At 42.2% G+C, this 25606-nt stretch overlaps 2 protein-coding genes and 1 pseudogene across 11 annotated transcripts in view; 2 read left to right on the top strand and 1 right to left on the bottom strand.

The window, feature by feature from the left end:
* The window catches only part of LOC101038794 (uncharacterized), a 10171-nt gene extending 6027 nt beyond the window's left edge, over nt 1-4144 (top strand). For 3 of the 8 annotated variants that reach the window (XM_010347883.3, XM_074386568.1, XM_039465560.2), the window contains 3 exons: nt 662-782; nt 1037-1135; nt 2426-4144. In XM_010347883.3, the coding sequence (XP_010346185.2) occupies nt 662-782; nt 1037-1135; nt 2426-3912 (1707 nt within the window). In that variant the 3' untranslated portion in view covers nt 3913-4144. Of the gene's footprint in view, nt 1-661; nt 783-1036; nt 1136-2425 lie in introns of those variants that run through there. The other 5 variants (XM_010347885.3, XM_039465562.2, XM_074386571.1 and 2 more) reach the window with 5 other exon arrangements.
* Nucleotides 20-25606, bottom strand: part of LOC101030889 (uncharacterized) — a 59238-nt gene continuing 33651 nt past the window's right edge. For all 3 annotated transcript variants that reach the window (XM_074386566.1, XM_074386567.1, XM_010347886.2), the window contains one exon: nt 20-25606. In XM_074386566.1, the coding sequence (XP_074242667.1) occupies nt 24084-25606 (1523 nt within the window). In that variant the 3' untranslated portion in view covers nt 20-24083.
* LOC101030565 (large ribosomal subunit protein eL34 pseudogene) lies at nt 12723-13413 on the top strand (annotated as a pseudogene).

Below are 25606 nucleotides of genomic sequence, written 5' to 3'. Positions count from 1 at the left end.
AACAGTGTATATCTATCAGTTTTTACTATAAAGGTTTTTTTTTTTTTTTTTTTTTTTTTTTTTTTGAGATAATCTCACTCTATTAACCAGGCTGGAGTGCAGTGGAGTGACCTTGGCTCATCACAACCTTCACTTCCCGGGTTCAAGCCATTCTTCTGCCTCAGCCTACCAGGTAGTTGGGAGTACAGGTGTGAGACACTATACCCAGCTACTCATTTTTTGTGAGCCTTAGTGGATCATCCTGAGTATCCCATGTGAGAGACAATCGCTTTAGCCTCATTTTTAAATTACTTAACTAGCACTTAAGCTGTAAAAGATAAAACTAAATACTTGACTCCGTGCTGTCAAATGTCAAATGCTGATTTTTAAAAATTCGTGTAATTCTATAGCTTTTAGCAAAATTAACTCTACTGAAGCAAAGCTCCCATATTTGTTTCTCATTCTTACTGTATAAGTCCAAGCACATAACTGTCCCCCTTACTGTATGATAATTCCATCTACGTAACTGTCCTGTTATTACTTAATCGAGATCACAGTCCCAATCATTGTCACAACTCCTGAATTTTGTTCAATTTCTTCCACAACGAGCCTAATTTTACCCCTCTTCAGTGACAGAAGAGGCCTGATCTATGGTTGAACCTAAATATATTTGCTATTTCAGGTGACATTTAGTGATGTGGCTATAGACTTCTCTCACGAAGAATGGGGATGGCTAGATTCTGCTCAGAGGGACTTATACAAGGATGTGATGGTCCAGAATTATGAGAACCTGGTCTCTCTAGGTAAGGATATCATCCCTTCCACTCCAATAGGGGACACCTTCCTTTTGTCACTCTGAATTACTGGAGATCCTCCTAAGTAAATGGCTGGATTTCTGTACCATGTTCCCAGGGAAATGTGTAGCTCTGTTGTGCCCTGCCTAAAGCTTATCTTTTCATGTCAGTGACCACCCTCCATTCCTTCCTGTGGTACCTCTTGTGATGGCCTCTCATAATAGGGGACGGCAGCTTAAGCAATTCTATGTTCTTCCTGTAAGCAGGTCTTTCCATAACTAAGCCATATGTGATCACGTTATTGGAGGATGGAAAAGAGCCCTGGATGGTGGAGGAAAAACTGTCCAGAGGTGTGACTCCAGGTGAGTCATGGTGAACAAGACAAGGGAAGTTTGTTAAAGATGCTTATAGAGAGTGCGGAGGCGTTTTAGGGATACTGTCTTCAAAGATCTCAGATATCAATGAAAAACTGAGGGATATTTAGCTTAGCTTTTCAAAACAATTGTTCCTCTATCCCAAATTATTATCTGTACCACTCATGTCATCTAATCAAGGTTAGAGGTTTTTGCCATCATAATAATTCAAATTGTTACTCTATCATGACAAAGTAAGGCAAATTATTCCTTCTTAAATCTACTTATAGAAAAACATACAGATTGTTTTATGCTAACAAAAGCTGTCAATTAGATGGGAAATCACTTTTCTAAAGCTGAGCTTTGTAGATGAAATATGAACATATTAGAGGACGTAAGGAACATATAAAAATATGTTTCTAGAAAAAATATTTTCTAATGTTCAGTAAATGACATGATTCATGCAGTTTCTTCATAACTTCAGAAAGCCCAAATCTTTGCCAGCTATAAAGAACATTTATTTTGTTTTAACTGAAACTGTTTAAGGTAGTAATATCAATTCTGTCTTTTAAGCATGTTAAACTGAAATTAACTGAATGTTGGAGAAAAAGGCTATGAGACAAAATGCAATGTTTTGTACATGATTATATGCACAAAATGATGGCTTGGAATCCAGAATGCCTTCTACATTTTATTTCTGGTCGTTTCCTTTCTATGCATACTATTTCATCCGTTACATATATTTTACCCATTTCTGTTATCGCATTCTGTTCCTGCTTCTGTGAACTTTGTATTCTCTGCTTCCCTCCAGCATTGTTCAGGAATCATTGAAATATTTTTTTGTTTGTTTTTTTGTTTTTTTGAGACGGAGTTTCGCTCTTGTTACCCAGGCTGGAGTGCAATGGCGCGATCTTGGCTCACCGCAACCTCCGCCTCCTGGGCTCAGGCAATTCTCCTGCCTCAGCCTCCTAAGTAGCTGGGATTACAGGCACGAGCCACCACGCCCAGCTAGTTTTTTGTATTTTTAGTAGAGACGGGGTTTCACCATGTTGACCAGGATGGTCTCGATCTCTTGACTTCGTGATCCACCCGCCTCGGCCTCCCAAAGTGCTGGGATTACAGGCTTGAGCCACCGCGCCCGGCCTCATTGAAATATTTGAGTTGTCAAAACTACGTGTTTTCTGGGGCTTCATTTCTAATCCAGTTCTCTAATTCCACTGTAGTAGTTTCTTTTTAAGAAGTTAAGGAAAAAGAGAAAAAAAAAAAAAAAAAAAAAAGCAGTGCTTTGTTTTATTTCAGATTGGGAATCAAGATGGGAAAACAAGGAATTATCAACAAAGAAGGATATTTATGATGAAGATTCACCCCAAACAGTGATAATAGAAAAAGTTATAAAACAAAGATATGAATTTTCAAATTCTAAGGAGAATTTGGAATGTACAGAGAAGTTGGAAGGGAAGCATGGACGTCAGGCGGAACATTTCAGACCAGCAACTCTCCTATCTAGGGAAAGCCCCAATGGGGACAATGTTTACAAATACAATATATTTAGAAGCACCTTTCATTCAAAATCTACTTTTTCTGAACCACAAAAAATTTCTGCTGAAGGAAATTCACACAAATATGATATATTAAAGAAGAACTTACCCAAAAAGCCAATTATAAAAAATGAGAAAATCAGTGGTGGAAAGAAACTCTTGAATTCTAATGAAAGTGGGGCAGACTTCAACCAGAGCAAATCTGTTACTCTTCACCAGACTTGTAACAGAGAGAAAATCTATACATGCAGTGAATGTGGGAAAGCCTTTGGCAAACAGTCAATCCTTAATCGTCACTGGAGAATTCATACAGGAGAGAAGCCCTATGAATGTCGTGAATGTGGGAAGACTTTTAGCCATGGCTCATCTCTTACACGACATCAGATAAGCCATAGTGGAGAGAAACCTTACAAATGTATTGAATGTGGGAAGGCCTTTAGCCATGTCTCATCACTTACGAACCATCAGAGCACTCACACCGGAGAGAAACCATATGAATGTATGAACTGTGGAAAGTCTTTTAGTCGTGTATCCCATCTCATTGAACATCTAAGAATTCATACTCAAGAAAAACTCTATGAATGTCGTATATGTGGAAAGGCTTTCATTCATAGGTCATCTCTCATTCACCATCAGAAAATCCATACTGGAGAGAAGCCTTACGAATGTAGTGAATGTGGGAAAGCTTTCTGCTGTAGCTCACACCTTACTCGACATCAAAGAATTCACACTATGGAGAAACAATATGAATGTAACAAATGTCTAAAAGTCTTTAGTAGCCTCTCATTTCTTGTTCAGCATCAGAGTATTCATACTGAGGAAAAACCCTTTGAATGTCAGAAATGCAGGAAATCCTTTAACCAGCTTGAATCACTGAATATGCATTTGAGAAATCACATTAGATTGAAACCTTATGAATGCAGTATATGTGGGAAAGCCTTCAGTCACAGGTCATCCCTGCTTCAACATCACAGAATTCATACTGGAGAGAAACCTTATGAATGTATTAAGTGTGGGAAGACCTTCAGCTGTAGTTCAAACCTTACTGTCCATCAAAGAATTCATACTGGAGAAAAGCCATATAAATGTAGTGAGTGTGGGAAAGCTTTTAGCAAAGGCTCAAATCTTACTGCCCATCAAAGAATACATAATGGAGAGAAACCCAGTAGTGTGGTACGTGTAGAAAAGCCTCTAGACCATATGAATCATTATATATGTGAGAAATCTTACAGAATAGAAACTACATGAAGTAGTATTTATCATGGTAAATTTCATTCATAGAGTTTCCCTTATTTAACATCAGAAAATTTATATTGGGGAAAGACTTATGAATGTAGTGAATATAGGAAGACTTTTAACAAAGATGTAGAACATTTTGTTTATCAAAGTTTACACTGTAGAGAAGTCATATGAAGACCATAAATGTGGGAAAGTGTTTGTCAGTGTTATTCCCTTAATTGACATAAGTATACTCATACTAGGAGAAAACCATGTACATGTAGCAAATACGGGAAAGACTATAGGCAATAGGAATCTCCTACAAACACCTACAGGAGAGAAGCTGTATGGATGTAGAAAATTTGGAAATTGAGAGAACTCTTTAGTTCCAAGTGCACCCCTTATTCTAGAGCAGAGAACTGAAACTGGAGAGAAATCTCATTTAAGAAACGTGGCAAAGTCTTCACTGAGAGTGTTTGTATTGCTAGACATTAGAAGATGAATGGTAGAACAACCTGAAGGGTTTAGGAATTATGTGTAAATCTTTGCAGTGATGCTATTTGTAAGCTGGATTCTACAGGAGAGCAAATAAACATAATTAAATATGCATTTCCTAGAGCAGTAGCTTGAAGTTTCACTTGAGTTCTACTTAGAAATTCTTTTTAGCTAGTGGGCATGTGAAGATATTTAGTCACCCAGAGGAGCCAGTAAGTGTTATAATGTTGAAAATTAAAGCTGCAAAAGAAATAAAATGATGTTAATAAAGGTTTTATATCTAATAAAACATTTTGCATATTGCAAACTCTTTCACTGTGACTATTTCTTGCAAAAAAATTTGCTATGATTAGCCTTAGAATAGCCTTTAGTGGGAGACTAGGAAACCTAGAGAAAAATGACCTGCTCTTTGTACTAAGAATAACAGTATTTTGATGAGGATTATTCAGAGTCATTTTTCAGTAGGTTGAATTAGATACATTTCAAGAAAATTTACTGAGCATCACTCGTGTATTACACAGGGATGGGATATAGAAATCCAGTAATTCTGAACTTTAGTGGTATGTCAAAATCACTAGGAGGGCTTATTAAAGCACAGATTACTAAGTCTGAATCCTAGAGTTTCTGTATGAGTTGATTTGATTTTGCATTTTTTATGTGTTCTTAGGTGACATTAATACTGTTTGTCTAGAAAGCACGTTTCGATAACCATTGTAATAACGAACAAAACAAATGTGATCTTACGCTCACAGTGATGTTATCTGACAAGAAAGATAGCAAATAAATTTGAAATACTCGTTTACAAGTGCAATGAGGACATAACCAACAAACAACATACTGTAAGAGATCAGAGCAGGCTCACCTAGATATAATTTTGGAATGAATACTAAATGATAAATACTAATTATGTAATGAGTTCTACTCATGTAGCTGTGTGCATTCCTGCACGTGCCTGTGAGTGTGTGTATGTGGTGTGCTGGGCGTTATTTTAGGTCATTCAGATAGTTGGGTTCTGTCATACTTGCTTCAGCTGGACTCCATGTTCCTTGTCTAGTTTCAGATTCTGTGGCTTTGAGGTAGTACTGCTGGCAGCATCGCTGCTTTCAGCAGCAGTCATTTCTCCATCCCCGGGTCATAGTTATGGGAGTTTACCTTGAAATCACTAGTCCAGAAGTATCCTCATTATGTTTACAGCCCACCTACCAATTTTAAAAGCACAAATTTGCTGCACCGTATGTCTTGAAATAGTTGAGAGTTTTCGTTCGCTGCACTGACCCTTGACAGATAATTATGGACTGTAAGGAGGGAGGATGACTTCAGATATTCTAAGATCTAGATAAGAAATGGAACAGTCTGACTGGCCCTGTGATTAGAATCTTATCTTGTGATTACAAAGGTAATAAGGATCAATTTGATTTGGAGTGTATGGACATTGATGCAAGTGGAGGGCTGTGATATGGACTGTGCTTCAGGTTTCGTTCCTTATTACAAGTGAGAGTAAGATATTTTAAAAAGAGGCCGGGCGCGGTGGCTCACGCCTGTAATCCCAGCACTTTGGGAGGCCGAGGCGGGTGGATCATGAGGTCAAGAGATTGAGACCATTCTGATCAACATGGTGAAACCATCTCTACTAAAAATACGAAAAATTAGCTGGGCATGGTGGCGCATGCCTGTAATCCCAGCTACTTGGGAGGCTGAGGCAGGAGAATTGCCTGAACCCAGGAGGCGGAGGTTGCGGTGAGCCAAGATGGCGCCATTGCACTCCTGCCTGGGTAACAAGAGTGAAACTCCGTCTCAAAAAAAAAAAAGATATTTTAAAAAGGAACATTACATTATAGATAAGATAATTCTGGTGTGGAATGACTGATAAGGTTTCTGACTTGGAACAAAATATATCTCCTCTGATACATGTGCTACCTTAACTGAAAGCCATAGCACAGAGGCATAGTCCAATAGCAGTTTGCAAGAGACAGCAGGTTTGGAATGGGGTGGTAAATTTTGACTGTTCTGCAGGGCTTTTATCTTTCATTATTTTTAATCATGAAATTTATATTGAGATTCCATGGAACACTGAAAGATCTTTGAGAGATTTATAATTAAGGAAAGGCAACGTGCAGTGGCTCATCTCTGTAATCCCAGCACTTTGGAAGGCTGAGGCAGGAGTATTGCTTGAGGCCAGGAGTTCGAGGCCAGCCTGGGCAACATAGCAAAACTCAGTCTGTAAAAAATATATATATATTTTAATTACCCAGGTATGGGCATATGCCTGCAATCCTAGATACTCAGGATGCTGAGTGGGGAGGGATTGCTTGAGTATAGGATTTTAAGGTCACAATGAGTTATCACACCACTGCTTTCCAGCTTGGGTGGCAGAACAACACCCTGTCTCCAAAGTAAATATAATTAAGGAAGCATGATGTGGTATCAGACAGTTGCAATTATGGATAGTCTAGCTATCGCATATATACTTATGGGATAACAAGAGGAGCTTTCTTTTCTCCTATTATCTGTCTGCCTCTGCTGTGACAAGCAACTGGTACCACAAAGATTAAGTGGTCCTATAGTGCCCAGATTTTGTTTCCACTACACATAGTTTAATGCCGCCACGTCACTTTGTTATGAGAGGATTCATCAAAATACCACTGCTTTGTCATTTAAAAAGCATGGGCATACACATGATAGTGCTTTACATTTCTGGATTTAAAGTGCCTTCACAATACAGAAGTCGGAAAAAGAAGGCTATATATATATTTTTTTATTTTTATTTTTTTGAGACGGAGTTTCGCTCGTTACCCAGGCTGGAGTGCAATGGCGCGATCTCGGCTCACCGCAACCTCCGCCTCCTGGGTTCAGGCAATTCTCCTGCCTCAACCTCCTGAGTAGCTGGGATCACAGGCACGCGCCGCCACGCCCAGCTAATATTTTTTTTATTTTTAGTAGAGATGGGGTTTCATCACGTTGACCAGGATGGTCTCGATCTCTTGACCTCGTGATCCGCCCACCTCGGCCTCCCAAAGTGCTGGGATTACAGGCTTGAGCCACCGCGCCCGGCCTTAGAAGGCTGTATTTTTAAATGAAGTTAGCTTTAAGAGAGCAAGAAGATCCGGGCGCAGTGGCTCAAGCCTGTAATCCCAGCACTTTGGGAGGCTGAGGCGGGTGGATCACGAGGTCAAGAGATCGAGACCATCCTGGTCAACGTGGTGAAACCCCGTCTCTATTAAAAACACAAAAAAATAGCTGGGCATGGTGGCGCGTGCCTGTAATCCCAGCTACTCAGGAGGCTGAGGCAGGAGAATTGCCTGAACCCAGGTGGCGGAGGTTGCGGTGCGCCAAGATCGCGCCATTGCACTCCAGCCTGGGTAATAAGAGCGAAACTCCGTCTCAAAAAAAAAAAAAAAAAAAAAAAAAGAGAGCAAGAAGAGACTATTACTTTGTTAGAAGATTGGGCCAGTCATAATAATGTTATGTCACTGACATGGTATTATTTCCTCAGTCATACATATTAACCATTTCTTGAGCATCAACTGTGGGCCTAATAGGTAAGAAACACACCATACCCTTTAAGAGCTCCAACGTGTGTGTGTGAAGAGCATTAAGCTTTGGAGTTATATTCCTGGGTTTAAATCCATGTTGCATGTATACTGGCTTTGTGTGACCTGGGACAAACGATTTCACTGTGTCATGCCTCAGTTTCTCCATCTGTAAAATGGTAAAGCTATTTCACAGCATTATTAAGAAGATTAAATGTGTTAATTGGTGCAAAGTGTTTACAACAATGTCTGGCCTCTCAATAGCATTCAATTAAGTGTTAGCTATTTATTTCATCATCATCTTCTCATGGTTGCTTCAACATTCTGGTCTCAAATGTCGCATGTAATCACTTGTCACTCTTATGTGTTTACTCTTTCACATGTTTAGAAGGAGCTCTTACAAAACACCCTCGCTTCCTTCCAACAGATTCTTGAGTGTCTGTGCCATTTTGACGGTGAGAATGTTTCTTGCCCTAAATAATCTCAGGAGAAACAAACAGGCCAGGTAGAAGATGAGACGGTAACTCAGCAGGTCTGTGGGAAGGAAGGAGGGTGCCCTATAGATTTGGAAAAGAGGCCGAATGAAGGAGGTGTCAGGCTTCCACGTGGAGGAAAGGGGAGGCTTTACGCACTGAGACCAGAAGCCTACAGGTCTTCAGCGTCATCTCTCAGTATAGAGTCCCTTGTGCTGGGTGCCACTGTCCTACTCTTCCTGAATGGAGGTTATAGCCTGCCAGTGAAAGTCACTGATGCCTGGAAAGTCAAAGTTTCTTTGTCAGGCTTGGGCCAGTCAGATGTGATTAGAGCTCAGTTGTTGGTAAACATCTAGAAAGAACCAAGGCACATATGACTGAGCATTTCCTGGGAGCTTAATTCTTTGCTGCTTTAAACAAATTGCAATTGTATTAGAGAAAAAAGATTTATGTGCAGAAGTAATTGATGCAAGATACAAGACAATGACAAGGCTGTATGGCCTGAGGGGTGCAGAGTGTAAGCACTCTGGCATTAGAGATAAATAGGGAAAAATTATAATGATCATAATACAATATTGTTAATAGCATCAGCAACTGAGCCTTGTGTCTGCACTGTGTGCTGCTTTCAAACAATTAACTGTTCTCAGTTGTGGACCCAAATTCCTAGGTGTGAATTCAGCCTATTGGGACTTTGGTTTACTCTATAAACTTGGGGGAAGTCACTTGCTTTCCTGATTTTTCCATCAAAACAAAAATAATTCCCATCTTCCCAGGTGGTTGAGAGAATTAAAAGATTTATAACGCAAGCAACAAAGTGCCTGTGCTTGGAAGTTTGTTGCTGTATTTTTCCTGGTTTCAGTGATCTTCCCACATACTGTAAGGTAAATGCCATAATCATATTCATGCTAGTGACCTGAGACTCAGGCAGCTCTAGCACGTTTCTCAGAGTCATACATCTTAGGAATATAGGCTACATTTGAACATTCAGTAAAAAGCCATACAATATTGCCTTCCTAGGACAGATCTCAGAAAACTGGGGTTTCTATTGGCAACCATACAGCCTCTCTTGCCCCCTTGAACAAAAAACATTTCCTTTGGCCATGCCATTTCTTCTGCCTGGAATGTCACATAGCTCATTTATTACCACGCTTACCTGCCGAGGGAGGCCTGCCCACCTTGCAAAGTTCACTAGGTGTATCAAAGATGAAGAAAGCTGGACTTTTTTTTTTCCTTTTTTAAAGATGGGGTTTCACCATGATGGCCAGGCTGGTTTTGAACTCCTGACCTCAGGTGATCCACCCACCTTGGCCTCCCAAAGCGTTAGGATTACAGGTGTTAGCCACCGCGCCCGGCCACAAAGCTGGACATTAATGACAGTGGTGAGAACAGAGTTAATTGGTGATAGCTATTGCAATGGGGAAAGGAATTTGGCATGAACTGAACTCAGCTTTGATATGTACAAAGGTGAATGCGTATGTTAAAGGGAGGGTGAGGAAATAGGGAGGGGTGGTGAGTAGGGACTCAGAAAAGCGAAAAATTGCAAAACACAGGAAGGGAGGGGGTTGGTCTATCTGGGTTTGTTACTGGCACTTTGAGTTAGGCTCCTATCCTCCCGCAGAGGCTGGGAGATGGGCCTTATCTTCAGGTGTTGGCCCGATGATGGCTGGATGAAATTCTCTGGGCAGCCTTGAGTTTTTTGGGCTGGCACTTTAAAAGTTATGAGAAACTGTTAGTGTTGTTCAAGTCTTAATAGGCCACAGTTGACAGGCCCATTCAAGAAGGCTAAGGCCGGGCGCGGTGGCTCAAGCCTGTAATCCCAGCACTTTGGGAGGCCGAGGCGGGTGGATCACGAGGTCGAGAGATCGAGACCATCCTGGTCAACATGGTGAAACCCCGTCTCTACTAAAAATACTAAAAATTAGCTGGGGATGGTGGTGTGTGCCTGTAATCCGAGCTACTCAGGAGGCTGAGGCAGGAGAATTGCCTGAACCCAGGAGGCGGAGGTTGCGGTGAGCCGAGATCGCGCCATTGCACTCCAGCCTGGGTAACAAGAGCAAAACTCCGTCTCAAAAAAAAAAAAAAAAAAAAAAAAAAAAAAAAAAAAGAAGGCTCAGAGGGGCCTGGTTAGAGTTTGGTTGAAGAGAAAATCTTTGTCAGGTGTCACCCCAGGCTTCCCCAGCCCACTGAGGCGGAATGGTGGTGAAGAAGAAAGAACAGGCTCAAGGGATCAAGGTATAGGGTGTGAGTTTCTGCCAGGAGTTGTGTGACCCTAAGGAGGTAACTTACATTTTTGAAGCCTCAGGTTTCTTTTCTATAAAGCAGGAATGACAATAGAACCTAACTCTGAGGAAACTGGGATTAAGTGAAGTGCTACAAAAATCACTTACCCTCAAAGCTCAATTAAGGCAGCTATTATCTTATTGTTACTTTTTTTTTCTCCTTTTTTTTTTTTTTTGAGACGGAGTTTCGCTCTTGTTACCCAGGCTGGAGTGCAATGGCGCGATCTCGGCTCACTGCAACCTCCGCCTCCTGGGTTCAGGCAATTCTCCTGCCTCAGTCTCTTGAGTAGCTTGGATTACAGGCATGTGCCACCATGCCCAGCTACTATTTTTTTTGTATTTTTATTTTTATTTATTTATTTATTTATTTATTTTTGAGACGGAGTTTTGCTCTTGTTACCCAGGCTGGAGTGCAATGGCGCGATCTCGGCTCACCGCAACCTCCGCCTCCTGGGTTCAGGCAATTCTCCTGCCTCAGCCTCCTGAGTAGCTGGGATTACAGGCACACGCCACCATGCCCAGCTGATTTTTTGTTTTAGTAGAGATGGGGTTTCACCATGTCGACCAGGATGGTCTCGAACTCTCGACCTCGTGATCCACCCACCTCGGCCTCCCAAAGTGCTGGGATTACAGGCTTGAGCCACCATGCCCGGCTTTTTTGTATTTTTAGTAGAGACGAGGTTTCACCATGTTGACCAGGATGGTCTCGATCTCTTGACCTTGTGATCCACCCGCCTCGGCCTCCCAAAGTACTGGGATTACAGGCTTGAGCCACTGCACCCGGCCGTTCTTATTGTTATTTTTCGTCTTTGCTTGTACGCTACCCTGGAAAACCCAACAAAGTCCTGATCTCTACTTCTGTAAGTCTGCCACATTCCCTGCACAAAGATTCCAGAAGATGAGAAACACTTAATCTAGAACTAGCAAGGCCAAAGTGGGGGGAAAAAGACTCTCCTGGTAGGTGACATTGGTGAAGAACAGGGAAGGATGCAAGGGAGGAGAGGAGAGGCACTGCAGAGATTTGGACTCAGTGTCCCAGGCAGAAGGAAAGACTGGGAAGTGGGAAAGAGCTTGGAATGATTAGGACAGCTGGGCAGGAAAGCAGTGAGCAAAGGAAGATGGAGTAGAGGCCAGATTTATAGGCTTAAGGATGTGTCTCCCTAGAAATAGCATCCAGAGGGATAGTCCTTGCGTGGTGCTGTGCACCAGGAACACACCTCACACATTAGTCACCTCTGATACTCTCTCCTGGAATGAATGATTGTTAAGATTTCCCCTTTAAGCCTTCCTTGAGGAAAATGGAGGTGAAGGGTAGCAAGGAAACTTGCACAAGGCCACAGCCCTGAGACAGGGCACAGCATGATTCAAACAGGTCTCGGATTCTGCAGGCCATGCTCTCCCAAGGATCTGCATATGCTGCCATACGTGAATGGGGGATACTGAGAAGTTATAGTTCATACTTTCCTACCACATAACATCAATTGCCAGAAAGAGGAACTTTCACTTGTAATACTTGATCTAAATATTGGACCCTCGACTAAGAGTGACCCTCTCAGCAGGAAGAGGAGGCCTGAAGAATCGGGATGCCACGATCCTCCATGACAGTGTGCCACAGCCATGTGGTTGAGAGTCCAAGAATGTGAGACTGGGATACTTAATACACCTGTGCTAGGAGGGAAGTGATTGTATAAGTTCTTCAGACTCTGCTGAACTGTCTCCCTGGTCCTACAAAGGTGTGTAGATACATCCCATCCTCCTTACTGGCCTTTCTATCTTGGTCCCAAAGAGCCACCTGCTCCTCCTGGGTGTTGTGGTCAGGTCATATGACAAATGAAAGTCCACTCTAGCAGTGCCAATAGTCCAGCCCATGATAATGCAGGCTGCAGGAAACATTCCTGTCCTAGGCTATCATTTGGACATATGAAGCACATCCTCTGGGTAATGCAGCTCTTCACATTCTTTGAGGCAATGGCTAAGTAGCACCCAGAGGGGCACTAGGAAGGAGCATCAAAAGACTCTTATGCTTCTTCCTCTTCCGGGGACGTTGTGTGCAGGCACTCAGAATGGTCCAGCGTTTGACATACCGACGTAGGCTTTCCTACAATACTGCCTCTAACAAAACTAGGCTGTCCTGGATCCCTGGTAATAGAATTGTTTACTTTTATACCAAGAAGGTTGGGAAAGCACCAAAATCAGCATGTGGTTTGCGCCCAGGCAGGCTTCGAGGGGTTCGTGCTGTAAGTCCTAAAGTTCTTATGAGATTGACCAAAACACAGAAACATGTCAGCAGGGCCTATGGTCGTTCCATGTGTGCTAAATGTGTTCGTGACAGGATCAAGCGTGGTTTCCTTATCGAGGAGCAGAAAATCGTTGTGAAAGTGCTGAAGGCGCAAGCACAGAGTCAGAAAGCTAAATAAAAAATGAAACTTTGAAGGCCGGGCGCGGTCGCTCAAGCCTGTAATCCCAGCACTTTGGGAGGCAGAGGCGGGTGGATCACAAGGTCGAGAGATCGAGACCAACCTGGTCAACATGGTGAAACCCCGTCTCTACTAAAAATACAAAAAATTAGCTGGGCATGGTGGCGCGTGCCTATAATCCCAGCTACTCAGGAGGCTGAGGCAGGAGAATTGCCTGAACCCAGGAGGCGGAGGTTGCGGTGAGCCAAGATCGCGCCATTGCACTCCAGCCTGGGTAACAAGAGCGAAACTCCGTCTCAAAAAAAAAAAAAAAAAAAAAAGAAAAGAAAAAAAACTTTGAGTAATAAAAATGAAAAAAAAAAAAAGACTCTTATGAAGAGAGTGGTACTTCACATCTTAAAGGTGAGTACCCATATTTCCATATTTTACTGTCTGCAACAGATGACATAAATAGTTGTAGATAGATCATTTCAGATGCTATGAAAGGCTATAAAACCAAGTATGTGGAGTGTGATGTCAGGGAAATGACCAAATAGGAAGTGTCATGAATCTGCCACTGTACCTGAACAACTATTCTGGCAGCTCTCTGAAGTGACTATTTTGGAAACCATAGTTTATTTGAATACTTGTAATTTTCAGCTGGCCTAATCCTAATATGTGTTGATTGCAGCAATCAGAGTGGTGTTGGCTACCCATTCCTCACTCCCGGCTCCATGAAGCAGCTTTGGGGATGGGAATGTGATTCTGGTGCAGATTTCTGGAGCCAGGGTGGGCAGTAAGTACCTTATCCCACAAATACTGAGGTTCTGTGTTCTGACTATGGATTGGTGCTTCTGATTTTGTGGGCTTGTAGGCTAGTCATTATTGTTTCAACCTCCACTGGATGAAGTGCCATTCAGGAGATTTTAAATAATTGCACCTTGTTTTTTGTATTAAAAAACAACTATGGGCCGGGCGCAGTGGCTCAAGCCTGTAATCCCAGCACTTTGGGAGGCCAAGGCGGGTGGATCACGAGGTCGAGAGATCGAGACCATCCTGGTCAACATGGTGAAACCCCGTCTACTAAAAATACAAAAAATTGCCGGGTGCGGTGGCTCAAGCCTGTAATCCCAGCACTTTGGGAGGCCGAGGTGGGTGGATCACGAGGTCAAGAGATCGAGACCATCCTGGTCAACATGGTGAAACCCCATCTCTACCAAAAATACAAAAAATTAGCTGGGCATGGTGGTGCATGCCTGTAATCCCAGCTACTCTGGAGGCTGAGGCAGGAGAATTGCCTGAACCCAGGAGGCGGAGGTTGCGGTGAGCCGAGATCGTGCCATTGCACTCCAGCCTGGGTAACAAGAGTGAAACTCCGTCTCAAAAAAAAAAAAAAAAAAAAAAAAAAAAAAATTAGCTGGGCATGGTGGCGCATGCCTGTAATCCCAGCTACTCAGGAGGCTGAGGCAGGAGAATTGCCTGAACCCAGGAGGCGGAGGTTGCAGTGAGCCGAGATCGCGTCATTGCACTCCAGCCTGGGTAACAAGAGCGAAACTCCATCTCAAAAACAAAAACAAACAAAAAACAACTATGTATTTGGAAGAATTCAGAAAGCCACCTCACATGCCCATGGAAAGATACAAGCACTGAAAAGACCTTCTTCAGCTTTCACTTTAGGCTGATTTCTGGCACATAGTTATCCCGTAATAATAAAACAAAGCAAAAATGTAGCAAATCCAGGGAAATGAGGGGAAATATGATTTTCAGAGTTATCACATTGTAAGAGTCAAATGTTCAGTCTTCAACAACAACAAAAATCTGAAACGTATGGTCAAATTAAAGGAACAAAATGAATGGGCAGAAAACATACTTGAGGAAGCCCAGATGTCACCACTAGAAAAGGACAACTGTCTTAAAGATGCTTAGAAAGCTAAAGAAAGACATGAACAAAGGAAAAAGATGTATGAACAAACTGAGGGTAGAAATAAAGAGATGAAATAATTTTTAAAAAGAACAAAAAAAATTCTGAATCAAAATATACACCAATGGAAACAAAAATATGAATACAATTAAAGGGATTCAAAAGACAAGCAATAGAAGAGATTCAGCAAACTTAAAAACAGGAAAATTAAATTGTCAATATAAAGAAGAATGAGGAAGAGTGAAAAGAGCCTTTTGGAACTGTAGCACACCAACAATTTGGGAATCCCTGAAGAGGAAGAGAAAGATAGGGGCAGAGAAAATATTTGAAGACATAATGGCTGAAAAGTCTCCAAATTTGATGAAAGACATGAATTTGCAAATCCAGCAAGATTTCACCATGAATAAACTCTTAAGTAGGAGAATTGCAAAGAGACCCACACTGAGACACATAATCAAATATCAAAAGCCAAAGACAGATAATCTTGAAAACAGTGAGAGAGAAGCAACTCCTCTCATCCAAGGGATTCTCACTGCTATCAACCAGTGTCTCATCAGAAACCCTGGAGCCAGAAGGAAGCAGGCCAATAAATGTAAAGGAGTGAAGAAGAAAAAAAAAAAAGCTGTCAATAGAGAAGTTTATATTCAGCAAAATAGTCTTTAAAAATTAGAGAGAAAAATATTTTAAAAAAAAAGAACAAAACAAAAAAACAAGAAATAAAAAAAAAAGAAAAAAAAATTAGAGAGAAATTTACATATTCCCAGATAAACAAAAGTGGAGGGAGTTATCACTAGATCTGCTCTGAAAAATAAATGCTAAAGAAGTCTATCCGGTTGAAATTAAAAGAAGCTAAAATGTACCCAATGACAAAACTCCATGAACATATGAGTTCATATTACAGTTGTAACTGGGGATCCCATTATATTTAAGCATTGTGCCTCTCCTATAATCTTAAGAAAGTCACTACATATAAATAGAGAAAAAGCAGGAATGCCTCACTTTAAATGTAGCCTTGCCTAAATTTCCAAAGTCATAATACCCATTGTCCTAAAATACCCCCCACTGGAGCAAAGATGTTCTAACATAAATCATAAATTAAGGTAAGTCTTTTACAGACTAGCTTGATAAAATTGGACCCCATGAGCCCCCAATTAAAATAGTTAATCTGGTCCAATGTAGGGCACAACAGGACCTTCAAGGGTTAAAACCCAATTAATAAAAAGGTGATTATCCCAACTCCTTTTCTATTTGATAGCCCAATCTTGCCTGTTAAACCCTGGGGATAAAAAAAGGGTAAAGTGCCTCATGGTGCATTACTACAAGCTTAACACTGCGTTCCGCCGGGCGCGGTGGCTCAAGCCTGTAATCCCAGCACTTTGGGAGGCCGAGGTGGGTGGATCACGAGGTCGAGAGTTCGAGACCATCCTGGTCGACATGGTGAAACCCCGTCTCTACTAAAAATACAAAAAATCAGCTGGGCGTGGTGGCGCGTGCCTGTAATCCCAGCTACTCAGGAGGCTGAGGCAGGAGAACTGCCTGAACCCAGGAGGCGGAGGTTGCGGTGAGCCGAGATCACACCATTGCACTCCAGCCTGGGTAACAAGAGCGAAACTCTGTCTCAAAAACAAAAACAAGGCCGGGCGCGGTGGCTCAAGCCTGTAATCCCAGCACTTTGGGAGGCTGAGGCGGGTGGATCACGAGGTCGAGAGATCGAGACCAACCTGGTCAACATGGTGAAACCCCATCTCTACTAAAAATACAAAAAATTAGCTGGGCATGGTGGCGCGTGCCTGTAATCCCAGCTACTCAGGAGGCTGAGGCAGGAGAATTGCCTGAACCCAGGAGGCGGAGGTTGCGGTGAGCCGAGATCGCGCCATTGCACTCCAGCCTGGGTAACAAGAGCGAAACTCCGTCTCAAAAAAAAAAAAAAAAAAAAAAAAACAAAACAAACAAAAAAAAAACACTGCGTTCCCACCAATTAGGGTCCCCATATAAAATAGCCATTATTATTAAAATTACTGATTCTATTAAATCAACAACCAGCAAATATTTTGCTCTCATAGATTTGAAGAGTGTGGTCTGTTCCATGCCTCTTTCAACAGCCTCTAACTACAGTTCACCTTCACTTCTGAAGGGACACAATACACCTGTTTCAGGCTACCTATGGGGTATCAACAGCTCTGCCACTACACAGTCTTTGCAGATAGATCATAGCTACATCCATCTTTCTCCAGGAGCACAGGGCTGAAGGCTGGATCAAGGGTGTGCATTTTCCTGGGACTCAATGACCATAGAGACTGTCCCATGGTTCAGGCCGCAACTCATCTGCTTTGGCACCCATTTGAGCATACACTTCCACAAACAAAAATGGAAGACCTGTTAAATGCACTGCACACCATTCTGGTAACTATTGGTCTCCTTACTGGTAGTTGGGATTTCACTGATTTTCAATCCAGAGGTCTAAACTCCCCAAATAAGCCTCAGCCAAACATGGTAAATGCTGAGTTGCACATCAACTTGAGTGGGTACCTATTTAAAAAGGACACTCACATCCCAGATGACTTCACCCTTGCCCAGAAACTCACTGCTGGAGATGAGATAGCCCTAGCCCAAGGTTTTGCCATTGTAGATGACTTTACCTCTTATGCCAGGGACAACTTCATCCCAGATATAAAAACCTCTGCCCCAGTGGTGCCTGTGGACTGCCTCTCCTAAGGCATGCATAGACATGGGACATTTCTGCTTTTTTCTCTTGGATGTTAAAGATTCTGCTAAGTTTCTGAGCTTGCTGTCTGCCTAACTCATGATTCTGGTATATTCCTTGCTCTCTGCCAAAATGTATACCCTACGCTTCCATGTCCAATAGGAAATCTAGTAGAGTTTACTACTATCTATGCCATTCTAAAAATTAGTGGAAATTATTGTTTTCCTCAGGAGGCATCTGCTTCAAATCCCTTCTCCCCCTGGAAAGAGTACCATTCACTCCCTGATGCCTTCTTCTCTCACTCTGCATCTCCTATTACAATCTCATTCCCCTTGATCACACAGAAATACTACTAACCTTTACATATACCTATTATTTCATACCCTCCAGTAATACAACTGCCAAACATGTCACTTTGAATGAATATGTTTCTTTTTTTTTTTTTTTTTTTTTTGAGATGGAGTATCGCTCTTGTTACCCAGGCTGGAGTGCAATGGCGCGATCTCGGCTCCCTGCAACCTCCGCCTCCTGGTTTCAGGCAATTCTCCTGCCTCAGCCTCCTGAGTAGCTGGGATTACAGGCACGCGCCACCATGCCCAGCTAATTTTTTTGTAGTTTTAGTAGAGACGGGGTTTCACCATGTTGACCAGGATGGTCTCGATCTCTTGACCTCGTGATCCACCCGCCTCGGCCTCCGAAAGTGCTGGGATTACAGGCTTGAGCCACCGAGCCCGGCCATGAATATGTTTCTAATGCACTTAATAACACTACCAAGATATTGTTAGTGACCCTAAAGATTTCAGACCTACTGTCTTGGCTAATATCATATAAATAATAAAATTTCCCAAAGCCCCGTTTGTTTAAATCCACCACCTGCCTTCATTCCTCACCAGGGATGGCGACATGTTATGATCAAGTCACCCCTTTGGGCTTACGACTTGTGCCCAGGAGCCAACCACCAGTGGCCAATTCCCTACCCTGAGGCCTTCACTCTCCTTACAATGATAGTCTGATGGGTACAGTATACTCTGAATAATGGCACATTTGGGTTTTATTGTGGGTAGAAGTCACAGGCACAGCACCTTATGTATTTTTCCTTGCTGATCCCCCTGCATGTTTTCCCTAATAAAATCTGGTAAACAGTGATTATGCTGGGGATTGCCATGGTTCTTTGTCCCTGGGTACCTCCCTGTTTCCATTAACCCGCAGACACAAGGCAAAATGGGCACTGTTTATCCCTATCTTAATAGGACCTGCCATAGGCACAGGAGCCACCACTGACTTGCCACAGGTACAGCAGCCTTTGTCAAATAAGACCAAAGCATAACTGCCAAGCAGCGTCATTAGGTAGCCCTTTCAGATCCTATTAAAAGGCTGCACAAAATACTGTCCTTAATACAACAAGCCCATGAGTCTCTAGCTCAAATGGCAACAGATAACAGGCTGGCTCTGGACTATTAGCCAGGGAAAGAGGAGTTTGTGCGACGCAGGATACCTCCTACTGTATGTACATTAATATCTCTGGACAGGTACAGGCCAACTATGAGGAATAGGTCAAGTGGTAAAGGTTTTTCATGACTTAGCCAAATATTCCAACAGATTCTCTTAAATCCAGAGGCGCCTGGCCCATTCTCTTGGCTTTCTTCCACAAAGTAGGATGGCTTGTTACAAATTGGATACCAAACCCTCATCATACGCCTAATAGGACTCCTCTGAACTGTTATCTTTATTAAAGTTTACCTTCAGTAGCTAAGCCATGCAGTCCCAGGCACCTTTAACATCTCCACAACCCAGGTGGCACGTGTTGTCCATCTGATTAGTATTGTAATAATAGGGCACCACAGCACAAACTGTAATGTAAATTTTAAAGCTCTGTATTTTCCTGCTGCCTCGATATCCCCACAAACAGGCTGTGAGCTCCCAGCAAGCTATACTAGTCTGATTGGGCTGGCCCTGCCACAGGTTCTCTCGTGCTGTCTGTATACTCCATCCTGGCTGCCAATAAAGGCACTTCCCCATCTTCATTCTCTCTCTTGGCTTCCTAACAGCTTAGTTGAGCCAGCTTCTTTGATGCTTCCTCTGTGCCCCCTTGGTTCCTTTGGTGTACAATGACTGTCTCTCTAGGACTTGTAAGTATAATAAACTTTGTTCTGCTACAAGCCTCTCCTATGTTTCCTCCTGTGCCTACACCAGATTGACAGTCCTATGAGCACACAATTTAAATAGTTTTAACAACACAGGAATCATGCAAAACATTCAATCCAAAGGCAGAAGTGGGGAGGGGGGAGAAAATAAAGAGAACAGATTAAATAAAGAGAAAACCAATGGCAAAACGATAAACTGAAACCCAGCAATATAATCACACTAAATTAAATGTGCTTTAGCAAAGATTTTCAAAGTAGATAAAAATGCAAGATCCAGTAATGTTTCCTACAAGAAAACCATTTAAAATATAACTATAAAAAATTATTTAAAAATCAAGACACAGATATACCATTCAAACAGTAAGCAAAAGAGCACTAGAGAGGCTGTATTAATATCACGCAGTTAACTTCAGAACAAAGACTATTACCTAAATATTTATGTACCTAATAAAAGAACTTAAAAATGACAGATATGCAAAGAGAAATAGACAAATCCATAATTATGTTTTTTTTTTTTTTTTTTTTTTTTTTTTTTTTAAAGAAAACACCATTCTCTACATAAGTGACAGGACAAGCAGAAAATCAGGACTCAAGACATGAGGAACACTCAACCATATTTACTTACTTGACATTTATAGGACACTCTACCCAACAAGATCAGAGTGCACATTATTTTCAGTAATAATGTGTGAACATTCTTCGAAGACAGACCACATTCTGGGTCATAAAACAAACCTCAATAAATAGAAAAGGGCTCAGGTCATGCAAAGTATGTTTTCAGATCATAATCAAACTTCATAGATCAGAGAAGAAATCAAAAGAGAAATTAAAAATTATTAAAACTGAGTGAAAATTAAGTCAAAATTTATGGAAACCTACTAAACCAGTATTTGGAGTAAAATCTATAGTATTAAAGGCCTATATTAGAACAAAAGGGTCTCAAATTAATGACCTCAGCTTTGAAGGTTAAGAAATTCTGACTCAAGGCCGGGCGCGGTGGCTCAAGCCTGTAATCCCAGCACTTTGGGAGGCCCAGGCGGGTGGATCACGAGGTCAAGAGATCGAGACCATCCTGGTCAACATGGTGAAACCCCATCTCTACTAAAAATACAAAAATTAGCTGGGCATGGTGGCGCGTGCCTGTAATCCCAGCTACTCAGGAGGCTGAGGCAGGAGAATTGCCTGAACCCAGGAGGCGGAGGTTGCGGTGAGCCGAGATCGCGCCATTGCACTCCAGCCTGGGTAGCAAGAGCGAAACTCCGTCTCGGGGGGGGGAAAAAAAAAAAAAAAAAAAAAAAAAAAGAAATTCTGACTCAAGTGTAAAACATACAACTACTAAATTTTTAGAAAAAAGGAAACAAGTCTTTTGTGTATCTGCTAAAGCCATCCCATGACTTGACATAGCAATTAGAATTAAATCAGAATTTTATGGTGCCCTATCTATGCATGTGGCCCTGATACTCCACTTCATCATTAATCTCTATTCTGTCTAACAACACTAGCACTGAGCTATACCCACCAACAGACCAAGCTCTTGACACCCCAGAGGTACTGGATATGTGGTTCTCTCTTCTGGGCTCCTATATGCTTCCTGAGTCTGCATGTCACCTAACATACTGTTGGTTCATTTTCCCATGTGTTACTGTTTTAATGTCCACCTTCCTACTCTTAGAGAGAGTAACACAACTCCATGGAGAAGTGGCATGGTCAAGGTCATCCAATGGGTCATGTAAACACTAAATTATCTGAAATCCCAATACATCATCTAGGCTCTTAGCCATGAGGCTCAAGTATAGGTACAGCCACAGCTACAGCAGAGGTGGCAACTGTGAGGGAGAATGGGGTCTTCAGTTCTTTGTTATAATTCCAAAATCAATACTTTGAGGTTTTTGCATTTTTGCAGTTATTTGCAGACACGTAGAGTGATGAAAAAAATGAGTCACCAAGCCTGCCTGTTACTAGCTGAGATCAAAAGTGACGCTTACTTTCTTATTTCAGCATTCATAACGTAGCATCATTTTCAGTCTATTTAGTGGCATGTTTTTTGGATGTTTGTGGTTTTTATTGGGGGTAATTTTGCTATGTAAAATGGCTCCCAAGCAGTATTCAAATGCTGTCTAGTGTCCCTAAATACAAAAAGGCTGTGATGTGACTTAAAGAGAAAATGTGTGTTAAATAAGATTCATTCAGGCCGGGTGTGGTGGCTCATGCTTGTAATCCCAGCACTGTGGGAGGCCGAGGCAGGTGGATCACTTCAGGTCAGGAGTTTGAGACCAGCCTAGCCAACATGGTGAAACCCTGTCTCTACTAAAAATACAAAAATTAGCCAGGTGTGGTGGTAGGTGCCTGTAATCCCAGCTACTTGGGAGGCTGAGGCAGGAGAATCGCTTGAACCTGGGAGGCAGAGGTTGCAGTGAGCCGAGATTGCACCATTGCACTCCAGCCTGGGCAACAAGAGTGAAACTCCATCTCAAATAAAAAAAGTAAGATGCATTCAGTCATGAGTTACACTTCTGTTGTAATTATAATTAAGAAACAAAACACTGTTAAGGTGCCTTTAAACAAACAAACACCCATAGAAGGTTATGTGTTGACTGGTTGATAAAAATGTTTGGATCAGAGGCTCACAGAAGCTAACCTTGTATTTTCCCTAGCAACAATCATTCAGCATTCACTACTTCAGTGTGCACGAAAAATTCACAGAACCTAACTACCATGAGTAACAATTCACTGCATATATATAAATGTATGTGTGTGCATGTACACGTTAAGTATTTCATGACTCAAGCCTTTATATTTCTCACAAAGACTTACACTCCCTCAAGGGTAGGGGTGACAATTTTGGAACAATAAATACTTCTAATAAATGTTGGCAGAGCTGCCATCACAATTCTTCTGGCTCTGGAGACATATATACATATATATTGTCAGGCCTCCATGTACAAGCCCAGATTCAGAAAGTCTGAAGTCTTGCCTGCCTCGGCTGATCATCCCCCAACCCCTGCCTGCATTTACCATTATCCCTGATAGCCCAGTGGAGCTTCTCCTGGTTAAGATGGCTCACCCCACCCTGTCATCTTAACTGTTATTATGATAATGCAAATAATTCTCACCCCAACCTGCCACCTTAACTGCTACAATAATGTGAATACTCCTCACCCTACCCTACCATCTTAACTACTTTTACCTCACTCGCCATTGTAACTGAACTTATGGTAATGTATACTCCTTGCCCCTACCCCCACCACTGTAACTGATCTTACTCTGTAACTTTCCACTGCCCACCCCAAACCTATAAAACCAATTCCTATCCCACTGTCCTTCCGCTAACGCCCTTTTTGGCCTCAGCCCACCAGTACCCAGGTGAATAAACACCCATGTTGCTCACACAAAGCCTGTTTTGGGGGTCTCTTCATTCAAAGTGCGTGTTTTAGCATATACATATATGGTAAAACACACAAAGGGGATGAGACATTCCCTGCTCCATCCCCCAACCTGCCAAATGACAAACTATCATCAACAGGGAAACTGAAAACAAGTTTGCACTTCTTTTTCTTTTCTCTTCTAGATTGTTTACTCCATCTGTCATTATTTTAAAATATGCTTGAGATGGATCTGTAGTATTAATAAGAGGAACATTGTTGCTAACATTTTACCTAAATGCATGTTAACTACAAGGTCTCTCCCCTCAGTTATTCTCAGGTACAGTGTAAGGCTCTAAACTGGGTCAATCTTTAACATAATTCTTTGAATGAAAAGTGATTACTTGCCGGGCGCGGTGGCTCAAGCCTGTAATCCCAGCACTTTGGGAGGCTGAGGCGGGTGGATCACGAGGTCAAGAGATCGAGACCATCCTGGTCAACATGGTGAAACCCCGTCTCTACTAAAGGTGCAAAAAATTAGCTGGGCATGGTGGCGCGTGCCTGTAATCCCAGCTACTCCGGAGGCTGAGGCAGGAGAATTGCCTCAACCCAGGAGGCGGAGGTTGCGGTGAGCCGAGATCGCGCCATTGCACTCCAGCCTGGGTAACAAGAGCGAAACTCCGTCTCAAAAAAAAAAAAAAAAAAAAAGAAAAGTGATTACCTGCCATAAAAAGATTTCACAAGGACAATTATGTTTCTCATTAGTATGAATTTTCAGATATTAAGATGTTTCTCTGGCCAAAAGATTTTCCTCAAGCTATATTCAAAAGGAAAGGTATGTCACTACTATGAGTTCACTAAAGATGAACACACTTGTAAAAGACCTTGCTGTATCTTTTAAACTCTGCTATGAATCTTTCGATGGTGAGTGAACGATGAACTGTGGCTGAAGGTCTTTCCACATTCACTGCATTCAAAGGGTTTCTCTCCAGTGTGAGTTCGCATGTGCTGAGTTAAAGCAAAGTTGTTGCAAAAGGCTTTCTCACATTCTTTGCATTCAAAGGGTTTTTCTCCAGTGTGGATCCTATTATGCCGAACAAAATTTGCAGGTTGGGTAAAGGCCTTTCCACATTCTCTACAAACATAAGGCTTCTCTCCAGTGTGAATCCTCATGTGTCGAGTGAAGGAAGAGAGATAGTAAAAGGCTTTTGCACATTCTTTACACTCCAAGGGTTTTTGTCCACTGTGGGTCCTGTTATGTCGAATAAAAACAGAGTGATGTGTAAAGGCCTTTCCACATTCGTTACACTCATAAGGCTTCTCACCAGTGTGAATCCTCATGTGCTGAATTAGGGAAGAGCTGTCACAAAAGGCCTTCCCACATTCTTTGCACTCAAAGGGCTTCTCTCCAGTATGGGCCCTCTTATGTCTGATGAAAGTAGAGCGATGAGTAAAGGCCTTTCCACATTCACTGCATTCATAGGGTTTCTCTCCGGTATGAATCCTCATGTGCTGAGTGAAGGATGAATTGAGGCAAAAGGCTTTTCCACATTCTTTACATAAAAATGGTTTTTCTCCTGTGTGGGTCATGCTGTGCTGGATAAATGTGGAGCGGTGTGTAAAGGCCTTTCCACATTCACTGCACTCATAGAGTTTCTTTCCAGTATGAATCCTCATGTGCTGAGCAAATGAAGAGCTGTAGTAAAAAGTTTTACCACATTCTTTGCATAAAAAGGGCTTTTCTTGAGTGTGAGTCATATTATGCTGGATAAAAGAAGAGCGGTGAGTGAACGCTTTGCCACATTCTTTGCACTCATAGGGCTTATCTCCAGTGTGAATACGCTGGTGCTCCGTGAGGTGAAACCTGCGTTTGAAGGCTTTCCCACATTCAATACACTTATATGGTTTTTCCCCAGTATGAAGCCTCATATGACGAATGACATCGGCCATGTAACGGCAGGCTTTCCCACACTCACTGCACTCATAGGGCTTTACTCCGGCATGAATCTGCTGATGCCGAACAAGGGCCCACTTCTTGCTAAACCCTTTCCCACATTCCGTGCATGTGTAAGTGTTATTCCTTGCATCAATCATGGGATCTTTTCCTGGTCCTTGAGTGTCATGTTCATGGAGAACATCTTGTGGAGTGACTTGTTCCTGTAAAACCCTTAAACCCAGACTATCAGCTCGCTCCAAATCATGTTTATAGCTCAACTTCCCAGGGCATATCTGTTTGTGGGGGTCTGTTCCTGGCCTCAAGTTCCCTTCCTGAATTTCTTTAAGCTTTTCCTCATCTCTAGCTTGCCCCAACCTGGAATTCCTTGAGGATCTCTGTGCCAGTAGTCCCTGGAAAGAGGATTCCTCAGAGAAGGCCAGCTGAGAAGCAGTAGGTTCTGTAGTCTCGGGTTTTGCTTTTTCAC

The sequence above is a fragment of the Saimiri boliviensis genome, chromosome 14, assembly GCF_048565385.1.
Source record: "Saimiri boliviensis isolate mSaiBol1 chromosome 14, mSaiBol1.pri, whole genome shotgun sequence".
NCBI classification, from domain to species: domain Eukaryota; kingdom Metazoa; phylum Chordata; class Mammalia; order Primates; family Cebidae; genus Saimiri; species Saimiri boliviensis.
The sequence above is the reverse complement of the archived record's forward strand: the minus strand, read 5'-3'. Positions and strand labels throughout refer to the sequence as shown.